Source organism: Callospermophilus lateralis, chromosome 1, assembly GCF_048772815.1.
Source record: "Callospermophilus lateralis isolate mCalLat2 chromosome 1, mCalLat2.hap1, whole genome shotgun sequence".
NCBI classification, from domain to species: Eukaryota; Metazoa; Chordata; class Mammalia; order Rodentia; family Sciuridae; genus Callospermophilus; species Callospermophilus lateralis.
Genome location: NC_135305.1, coordinates 113,274,647 through 113,285,681, shown reverse-complemented (window position 1 = coordinate 113,285,681; position 11,035 = coordinate 113,274,647). Strand labels below are relative to the sequence as shown.

The following is an 11,035-nucleotide window of genomic DNA, read 5'->3' as shown; positions in this document are numbered from 1 at the left end:
TCAGGCCTGTGATCCCTTGTCACTCTGCCAGAGAAACTATCATGTCTCCAGACACAGGTCGTTATCTCAACTTCCTTTGTTCTAGTTAAGAAGACCAGCTTACAAGCTTCAGAAACCAATTACTTACTGTGAATTTATATCTGTGGGATTTATATCTGTATGGGGTCCTCACTTACCCAGCCTAGTCCTTGTGTTGAGCTATAGTCAAGCATCAACTGCCACATCCTCAGCTCTCTGAGAAAGATTGGGTAGTGATCTGAGTTTGGCTTTCATTTGCAATCCTTTAGCTATTCTGCGTGGCAGCTTCCACTGCTTCTTTCTTTAGTTTCCCAAAGCATTGCTTTCTCATTATATATATATAAAATCTGGCATCATAATGTTTACTTAAAGAGCCTCTCCATTATTCAGAGAGGCAACAGGTCCTGTAGAATTCCCAGAGGAATAAAGTGCCTGGCTTCAAGATGCTGTAATGTACCTGGCACCCAGGAATGGGTGTGAGGCAACAAAGCTGAGGAGTGGACACCCTTCCTCTGCTGCTGGCTGTGTTGCATTCTACTGCAGTTTCCTTTCTTTGCATTGCTGCACATAACCCTCCACCCCCCTGTGCTGGCCCTGCTGGTCACAGTGGAGAATTTTGAATCCCATGGGATGAGTGGCCTGTCAAGTAGTTTTTATTGACAGCTTTTTGTTTGCTGTGCATCTCATTGGCTTGTTTACCAACACCAACTAGATTTTGTTTCTTTCATATCCAAACCGGAACACATTTGGATATCCTGAGATTTTACAGAGCATGTTTTTTTATTATATGAACCTAACCTAACTAGTATTCCCATATGAAGTAATGCAAATCTACTTTTGTTCTAGTGGAACTATTTTGGTCACATATAAGCAATTTTGGTTCAGTTTAGGGTGTGAATTCAAGGTTTTTATAACTCAGTTTGAGCTTCATTTCATATCAGTGATAGCCATTTTAATTTATCTGAATAAAACATTTTTTTTGTCACTATGTGTTACAAAGCCTCCCCCCACTCGCTTGATTTTTAAGAAAAAGAAAATCTTTTTTGATTTATGTTTATGGCTTCTCTCCTCCTTTGAAAGCAGGGGCTAACTGATCATTGGCACAAATTAATGTTCTAGAATCTACCTTCAGAATTAGAGTCTTGAGTGTGAAGCAGTGAAACCTGTATGTCAGGGGCTTTAGGTCTCTGCAGAGTTGAAGGGGGCAAGGTGACGAGGGGGCAAGGTGAGGGAGAAGTGAACCTCTGCCCCTGTTCTTCCAGAGAAGATCTGCTTAGTCCTGTTTTTATTTTGAGATACAATATAAGATCATGTTTACACAAGGAAGAAATGCTTCCACTTAACTTTAAAAAATAAAAAATGGCTTAAAATATATTGCTAGAGGTCATATAGATAGGAATCAGGCTTTCTTTGCAGTTGCTCGATGTAAGCCCTTCAGCCCACACAGGGCGGGGGAGAAGAAAAAAAATTGGCTACATGTTTACTAACTTCTGAGAATCACAACCACACACACCACACACCACAAAATAGGCAAAACAGGCACTTCTCTGATGGCCATGTACATTTAAAGTTTAGATGAAATATGGTAAGTGGTTTTGCTCATTTTTAGAGTAAATGGAAAAAATTTTTGGGACAGAATCAGGTTTTCTTATCTTTAAACTGGGGCAGATATCTCATAATTATCTTTGTGTCTCCTTTTTAACTTATCCAGAAAGTATAAAAATTATTAATATTCCCATGTAGAAGAATGACAGGGGACTCAACTTTCGTGTAGCCATGGATATCTTAGGATACACTTTTTGGATGTGTTACTCCATATAATATTAGGTGGTTACCACCAGCCCTTCCAGTAAGCAAATCTGCAGGCCAAGCTGATGACCCTGTACACACAGTGAAGCATTCATTCACCAAGGATGTTTTAAGAAGACGTGATTAGGGAAGGGATACCATGGGGTGGATGAGCAGGAACTGTAATGCCGGGCAGATGTACATGGGAGAAGAGGCTCAGAGAAAATAACAAAAAAGAAACCTGGGAACCTGTCTCCTCATCAGTAAAAGAAAAATCATAATAACCATTTTGCAGTGTTGTTCTGTTAGAAATCATGTAGAGAAAAACCAGCTAAGAATCGATACATCATAGGTATCACCCAGTCAGCACATAGTGTGGTGTGGTTCACTGACCTCATGATGACTTGCTTGGCCAGTGGCATAGCCACTGTGGACTGCTGTAGCCATGTGCCATTGGCAACTGTTACTCTTGTGGCAATTTTACTTCCCATCCTGCAGAAGAGCAGTGCCTTTGGGGACCTAGCCCGGGGTCTTGAACACATTGAATACTTGGAGGGAATTGAGCTCATCCACAACTATTGGCTCAATGTGTCTCTTCAGAGCCAGCCTCCAGTTCTCATTGTATTGGTGAGACTTGTGCCACCATCACACTGGGGAAGGATGTTGCCTTCTTACTGGCAAATGAGACGCAATGACTCTGATTTTTCAAAAAAACTTTACTATGTAACATCTATAAGGTTATATGACCTGTGTATCAGGATCACAGTCTTTGACTCCTTTTTTTAATACCTGGCCCCTGAAACTCTCCCTTTCAGTGAGAGGAGGCTTCAACCCTGTAGTAAAAGTCTACACATTGGGTCAGTTCATCCCTGGTGGCAGTGCAGAAAGGAAATAGAAGTGGACCTGCCTTTCAGGAGCCTTGAAAAAGGGGTAGGAGGCCGAGTGGGATAGCATGGGAGGAAAGTTCAGGGTGTGGAGGGGAGGGGCAGAGGGGATCTCTGGAAAGATAATCGGGAAGGGCGATGGGGTCTGGCACTCTGGCATCCCCTTAGGTGAGGGCTGCTGTGGGACCACCAGAGCAGGTTGGAGGGTAACAGGGGCTTCTGCCTCAGGGCTGCTGCCTCTGAAGGCATGACGCCTGTCTTCACGGGGGTGCGGCTCCGATGGAAGATCCGGAATTTCGAGTTCAATATCAGTATAGGCAAGAGCCCGGGGAGGATCTATTCTGATGGTGGCCTTCATGCCATATCTGCGTCGTTTGTTGACCCAGTACAGCAGTGGGCTGTAACTAAATGTGGCAGCTTTCATCACCTCCACCCAATGCTGGGCACGCTGTCTCCTCTGCAGGTTCTTCCTCCAGTGGAATACGAGCAGACAGCCACCAGTTATCACGGTGCAGAGCCCCAACAATCCGAAGTACCATGGGACCCAAGCTGAGGCAGTAAAAAAAAAAAAACAAAAAAAAAAACAAAAAAGGCAAGCTGACTGAGAGCTCTAGCTTGGGACCTGAACTGTGTCTCATTCCTCTCCTGGATTTGGCTCATTCATCCTCTCATTCCTTCCCACCCTTCTCAAAGACATGCCTAATAATTTCCTGATTCAGTCAAAGCTATATTTGCAGGGCACATAAGAGACCCCATTAGCCTTTTTTAGATAAGGAACACTAGGTGTAGAGGGGCCAGACCTGCCCAGACTCAGGTCAGGCCTTCTGGCTCCCAGTCCAGGACCCATGCAGTCATTCACACCAAGAAGCCTCACTAAGGACAAGGACATCAATTGTATCTCTTCTGCTTGGGCAGAGCCTGGTCTCTGCCTTTGAGGAGTCCTTAGTTTCCTAGAGGAGTCTGTCTCTTAACTAAATAGCACTCCATTCAGGCAGTCCCCCCCTCCCACCCATCCATGCAAAGGGTCTTCCCTGAAAGTTTGTCACTCACACTCAAAAGGACGGGGTGTACTTACGACCAGGGAGGCCCATGTCCTCCTTTTGTGAATCCATAAGGTTCACTCTGGTTACCAGGCCTATGGCTCTGCAAAGAGTGAACTGACCCACTACTCTGCCCACCAATGGGAGTCCCCAGAAGGCCCAGTCCCATTGTTCTCTAAAGATGAGATCACTGGGTTCTGAGCATCAGGAATTCTTGGGCTGGTGCTTGTAGAGTGGTTGGCAGTTGATGGAATAAGGGACTCCATTTTATGACATCTCATGAGCATGTTGTCTTCCATGAAAGACTGGTCCACCATAGAATTGTCTGTTCCCAACTTTGTGTGGTGAACTCACAGGCAGCTCCCAGCAAAGGTTCCTTACACCCTCAGGAGCTTCTACTTGTGTTTTCAGTTGTTAGGGAGCCATTTTCCAGTGGGGAGTGAAGCAGGGAGGACAGTGAACATTGGACATCCCTACCCCCAAGAAGTGTCTTACCCAGTTGTCAGGGAACAAAATGGCTTAGAAGAACCATGTGGTCCAAACCTCCTCCTTTGGTTCCTACCGTCTCTGTTTTGTTTCTTCAACAAGTGTTTTTTGGGCATCATCAGGTCTTGTATGTGATCTGCTTCCCTTTCCAGCTCCGTCTCCCTCCCCACCTGTCATATACCTTTCAGCCATGGGCATGCCAGATTCCCACAGACCCTGCTTATTCTCCTCTAAACTTTGGCTCAGACTGCTGCTTCACTCAGGAGTGTCACTCACCACATTTCCACCACGGAACACCTCCTTATTTTCCCAGGTGGTCAGCTCCCCAACTCAGATACAAATAGTTCTTTCAGTTGATTTTCTGGTTTCTAGAACTCTGGAGCAGATAAATTTGAAGCAAATTGTTCCCAGGGACAGGAATCAAATTGATTTCAACAACTATAAATTTGTATAAAGTGGAAAATATAGTGTTCTACAGATTTAATATATTATTTTTAGAAATTGCTCTATTTGAACTGCTATAAAAGTGATGCCCTTTTAAATAATATGTCACCTACCATGAACAACTAAAGTTCAGTTAAGTATGAATTAAACAGAAAAAATTAACCTGATGTTCTGCCACTGAAGCTTATTTTAAAATCAACATATTTTCTATCCCCTTCTCCCCATCCGTAACCTGGAACAGGATTACTTTTTGTCCCCATTCAGTTATCTGTCCTTGAGCACACACCCATCACAGGAGTGAAGAAATTCAGAGTTGGAGATGGCAGCAGAAGACTTAGAAAATGATTATATCCCAGATTAAGAGGTGAAATAGGACCAGGCACACCTGAAATCACATCTTTAAAGACACTTTGTTCCCCCTGATGTGCAGAATCACAGCCTCTGGGACAAGAATCCCTTGTATTTTTCCTTTGCTTGCAAAGTAATTAAACTTCTGTCCATCAACTGATATATATATATAAATATACAAATGGGTATATCCATCCAACAGAAAATATGTGTGGATTTGTGTGTATATATATACATTATATTTATATAAGATTTTGATATTAGGGATGGACCCCAGTATTCAGTTATTGAATAAACAATGTAGGAAGCCTAAATCAACTAAAAATTGAAAATCATTTTCTCTCTGAAAAAATGTTAATAGCAATTTTACTTATTTTATACATCTATATTATTTGTTGAGATGTGCATATATATGTTTGTGTATAATATATGTATAATATAAAATATATAATACATATACATATGTATGTCTACATATATTTGTATGTATATATATGTATCTATATGTGTACATATGTGTATATATATATCTACATTTATATATATATATATATATATATATATATATATATATATATATATAAAATTATTGCTAAAATTAAGAATCAAAAGCAGTTGACTTGTATGTATTTTAGACCCAGAGCTCAGTCCCTGAAACATTTTGCTTATTGTGCAGAGCTTGCCCTTCATCCTGTCCTGCAGTTTCTTCTGCTTGCTGGTTGGAAATCTTGTCTGGTTATCTTCCTTCCATTCTTCCATATGAAAACAGCCTTACTCTCTGTGCCAACCTGAGCCATGAAGTACTCTGAATGGAAACTACTTGTGATTTTGTATTGAAGATATTTGAAAAAATGCAAGAAATACCAAAGAGAAAGTAGTCAAAGAATTCGTTGGGTTAATTGTTTTTACAAAGGAAGTCTAAGTTTTAAAAAAATATTACACAATCATCAATTTGATTACTGCTTCTGCCCAAACAAAAGATGTTCCTATATTTGTTGAATCACTGAAGGTTGAAGTTTAGGACTAGAAATAGCATCATAAGAACTATTTGCTGCTCATCTCTTCTGGTTACACAGCCTGGTAGAGGGTCTCTAGGCTCTACTGTCTCTCAGTCCCTGCTGCCCATTTATTGGGTCTGCTTGCCCAGAGCAGCATCTTTTTTTCTGCATTTATTTTCTCTTTTTATTTTTTGGGTGAATGACAGGCTATTTTAAAAATCAGCACTTAAGTGTAATTCATTGGCTACTTTTTATTGGAACATTTTATCTTAATTTTTCTCCTACACAAGAAGTATTACCTTGATAAGACAGTGGATTTGAATAATTAATTTACTTTACCAAAGCAATCTTCAAAGGACTAAGTTGGAGAACTCACTTTTCCCAACTGTGAATTTATTAAAAAGTGACAATAATTGAGACAGGGTGATGTTAGTTCTGCCTATCCATGAACAGGGTATATTTTTCCATCTTCTAAGATCTTCTTCTACTTCTCTCTTTAGGGTTCTGTAGTTTTCATTGTATAAATCTTTCACTTCTTTTGTTAGGTTGATTCCCAAGTATTTTATTTTTTTTTGAGGATATTGTGAATGGAGTGGTTTTCTTCATTTCCATTTCAGAAGTTTTGTTGCTGATATACAAGAATGCCTTTGATTTATGCGTGTTGATTTTATATCCTGCTACTTTGCTGAATTCATTTATTAGTTCTAGTAGTTTTTTTGTAGACCCTTTTGGGTCTTCTAGGTATAAAATTATGTCATCTGCAAATAATGATAATTTAAGTTCTTCTTTTCCAATTTTTATGCCTTTAATTTCTTTCATCTGTCTGATTGCTCTGGCCAGTGTTTTGAGAACTATATTGAATAGAAGTGGTGATAGAGGGCATCCCTGTCTTGTTCCAGATTTTAGAGGGAATGCCTTCAATTTTTCTCCATTCAGAATGATGCTAGCCTGAGGCTTAGCATAGATAGCTTTTACAATGTCAAGGTAATTTCTTGTTATCCCTAGTTTTTCTAATGTTTTGAACATAAAGGGATGCTGTACTTTGTCGAATGCTTTTTCTGCGTCTATCGAGATGATCATATGGTTCTTATCTTTAAGTGTATTGATGTGGTGAATAACATTTATTGATTTCCGTATATTGAACCATCCTTGCATCCCAGGGATGAATCCTACTTGATTTTGGTGCACAATTTTTTTGATGTGCCTTTGTATCCGATTCGCCAGAATTTTATTGAGGATTTTTGCATCTAGGTTCATCAGGGATATTGGTCTGTAGTTTTCTTTCTTTGAGGTGTCTTTGTCTGGTTTCGGAATCAACGTGATGTTGGCCTCATAGAATGAATTTGGAAGAGCTCCTTCTTTTTCTATTTCCTGAAATAACTTGAAAAGTATTGGTATTAATTCTTCTTTAAAAGTTTTGTAAAACTCCGCTGTATACCCATCCGGTCCCGGGCTTTTCTTGGTGGGTAGTCTCTTGATTGCTTCTTCAATTTCATCCATTGATATTGGTCTGTTCAAATTGTGTGTATCCTCCTGACTCAGTCTGGGCAAATCATATGTCTTAAGAAATTTATCGATGTCTTCACTATCTTCTATTTTATTGGAATATAGGTTTTCAAAATAATTTCTAATTGTCTTCTGTATTTCTGTAGCATCTGTTGTGATATTGCCTTTTTCATCCCGTATGTTAGTGATTTGAGTTCTCTCTCTTCTTCTCTTCGTTAGCATGGCTAAGGGTCTGTCAATCTTGTTTATTTTTTCGAAGAACTAACTTTTAGTTTTGTTGATTTTTTCAATAGTTTCTTTTGTTTCAATTTCGTTGATTTCCACTCTGATTTTAATTATTTCTGGCCTTCTGCTGCATTTGCTGTTGTTTTGTTCTTCCTTTTGTAGGGCTTTGAGATGAAGTGTGAGCTCATTTATTTGTTGGTTTTTCTTTTTTTTGAGGAATGACCTCCAGGCGATGAATTTCCCTCTTAAAACTGCTTTCATTGTGTCCCATAGATTCCGATAAGTTGTGTCTGTATTTTCATTTATCTCTAAGAATTTTTTGATTTCCTCCTTTATGTCTTCTGTGACCCCTTGATCATTCAGTAACATATTGTTCATTTTCCATGTGATATAGGATTTTCCCATCCTTCTTGTATCCTTGATTTCCAGTTTCATTCCATTATGATCAGATAAAATGCATGGTATTATCTCCACCCCTTTATATTTACTGAGGGTTGCCCTATGGCATAATATATGGTCTATTTTTGAGAAGGATCCATGTGCTGCTGAGAAAAAAGTATATCCACTTGATGATGGTTGATATATTCTATATACGTCAGTTAAGTCTAGGTTATTGATTGTGTTATTTAGATCTATAGTTTCTTTATTCAACTTTTGTTTGGAGGATCTGTCCAATGGTGAGAGAGGTGTGTTGAAGTCACCCATAATTATTGTGTTGTGGTCTATTTGATTCTTGAACTTGAGGAGAATTTGTTTTATGAACATCGCAGCACCATTATTTGGGGCATAAATATTGATTATTGTTATGTCTTGTTGGTGAATGGTTCCTTTTAACAGTATATAATGCCCTTCCTTATCCCTTTGGATTAACTTAGTCTTGAAGTCGATTTTGTTCGATATGAGGATGGCCACACCTGCTTGTTTGCGAGGACCGTGTGCGAGGTATATTTTTTCCCAACCTTTCACCTTCAGCCTGTGTATGTCTTTTCCAGTCAGATGTGTCTCCTGGAGGCAGTATATTGTTGGATTTGTTTTTTAAATCCATGTTACCAGTCTATGTCGCTTTATTGGAGAGTTTAAACCATTAATGTTTAGAGTTACTATTGCTATATGGTTTGTACTTCCATCCATGTTTGATTATTTGTCTCTCTCTTTTTTTTTTTAAATTTAGTTTATTTCTCCATGATTAGCTCTCCCCCCTCCGTCAGTCTTTACTGGGGCACTTCCCACTGTTGGTTTTGGTTATTGTTTCTCATTTCTTCCTCGTGTAGTGTTTTACTCAAGATGCTTTGCAATGCTGGTTTTCTGTCTGCAAATTCTTTTAGCTTTTGTTTATCATGAAAGATTTTTATTTCGTTGTCGTACCAGAAGCTTAATTTTGCTGGGTACAGAATTCTTGGTTGGCATCCATTGTCTTTCAGTGTTTGAAATACGTTGTTCCAGGATCTTCTCGCTTTCAGTGTCTGTGATGAAAAATCCGCTGTTAACCTTACTGGTTTACCCCTGAATGTAATCTGCCTCCTTTCTCTTGTAGCTTTTAATATTTTCTCTTTGTTCTGTATATTGGATATCTTCATAACAATGTGTCTTGGCGTTGGTCTACTTTGATTTTGTATGCTCGGTGTTCTGTATGCATCTACAATTTGTATATCTGTTTCCTTTTTTATTTCTGGAAAGTTTTCTGTAATTATTTCATGTAGTAGATTACACATTCCCTTGGTTTGAATCTCTGTGCCTTCCTCTATCCTGATCACTCTTAAATTTGGTTTTTCAATGTTATCACATATCTCTTGGATGCTTCTCTCGTGATTTTTAACCAGCCTATCAGAGTTGGCTAGACTCATTTCAAGATGATATATTTTGTCTTCATTATCTGACGTTCTGGCTTCTACTTGCTCCACTCTATTAGTGATGCTCTCGTTTGAGTTTCTAATTTGGCTTATAAGTTCCTTCACTTCTAAGATTATTGTCTGATTCTTTTTTATAATCTCTATCTCCTGATAGAGATGCTTAACTTCTTCTTTTATCTGTTTTTGTAATTCGTTCTCAATGTGTTCTTTCGCTGCTTGAATTTGCTGTCTCGTATCCTCTTTAAGGTTCCATTCCATTGTCTAAGGTGTTCCTTGAGTTCTTTATATGACCATTTTTCTGATGAATCTATATCCTCTTGGATATTTAGGCTGTCCTGCATTGTTTGTACTCCTTTCCTTCCTTACTTTTTCATATTGTTTCTTGTTCTGTTTGACTACTGAGTTGCTGATTACTCCTATAAATTTATTTGCTGCTTGGGAGGAAAGGTATTGTAGGGGGAGGGAATAAGTCACCAAAGAGAATGAAAGTAAGCAGGCAGAATTCAAGGAAGGGGGAATATGAGAATTGAAAAGAAATGCAAAGACAGAAGGAAAGAAGAGAGAGAGAGAAAGGAAACAGAAAATTAAAAAGAATTAAAAAGAAATCATAATCGCAATAATAAAAATGAAAATTAGTATTAAAAAATAAAATAAAATGAATTAAAAAAATTGGGGGAAAACAACAACAACAAAAACAAAACAAAACCAATAAAAAAAAAAAGAAAAAATTTTTAATACATGCAGTCTTAGAGTTCGATTCACTATTCTTCCAGTAGGTTGAGCTGTGCCCACCGGGCCACGCTTCTCCTCTCAGTAGGCGGGAGCCAGTCACTGTGCAGCAGCTCTTCCTCCTGGACTGGGCGGGTCTCTAATCCTGAGTGCACCGGTGATGCTCACCACAATATTGGCTACACACCAAGTCTGCTGCTCCTGTAAGCCCTGTTTTCAAGAACGCCTGGGCACATTCTCCCTGCTTGCCATTCCCTTGGACCCTAAGTTTGTAGAGCTTGGGGCTGAGAACCCCCAGCGAAGAATTCGTTGGGTTAATTGTTTTTACAAAGTAAGTCTAAGTTTTAAAAAATTATTACACAATCATCAATTTGATTACTGCTTCTGTCCAAACAAAAGATGTTCCAATATTTGTTGAATCACTGAAGGTTGAAGTTTAGGACTAGAAATAGCATCATAACAACTATTTGCTGCTCATCTCTTCTGGTTACACAGCCTGGTAGAGGGTCTCTAGGCTCTACTGTCTCTCAGTCCCTGATGCCCATTCATTGGTTCTGCTTGCCCAGAGCAGCATCTTTTTTCTACATTTCTTTTCTCTTTTTATTTTTTGGGTGAATGTCAGGCTATTTTATAAATCAGTACTTAAGTACAATGCATTGGCTACTTTTTTTATCTTAATTTTTCTCCTACACAAGAAGTATTACCTTGATAAGACAGTG

At 39.0% G+C, this 11,035-nt stretch overlaps 1 protein-coding gene across 1 annotated transcript; it reads right to left on the bottom strand.

The window, feature by feature from the left end:
- Positions 1-2,664: 2,664 nt before the first annotated feature.
- Positions 2,665-3,802, bottom strand: LOC143397902 (testis-expressed protein 38-like). The gene is made up of 2 exons (XM_076854642.2): positions 3,766-3,802; positions 2,665-3,239 (listed from the first exon to the last, which is right to left on the bottom strand). Exons 1-2 carry the CDS (start codon positions 3,800-3,802, stop codon positions 2,665-2,667), a joined length of 612 nt encoding a protein of 203 aa, XP_076710757.2.
- Positions 3,803-11,035: the final 7,233 nt, after the last annotated feature.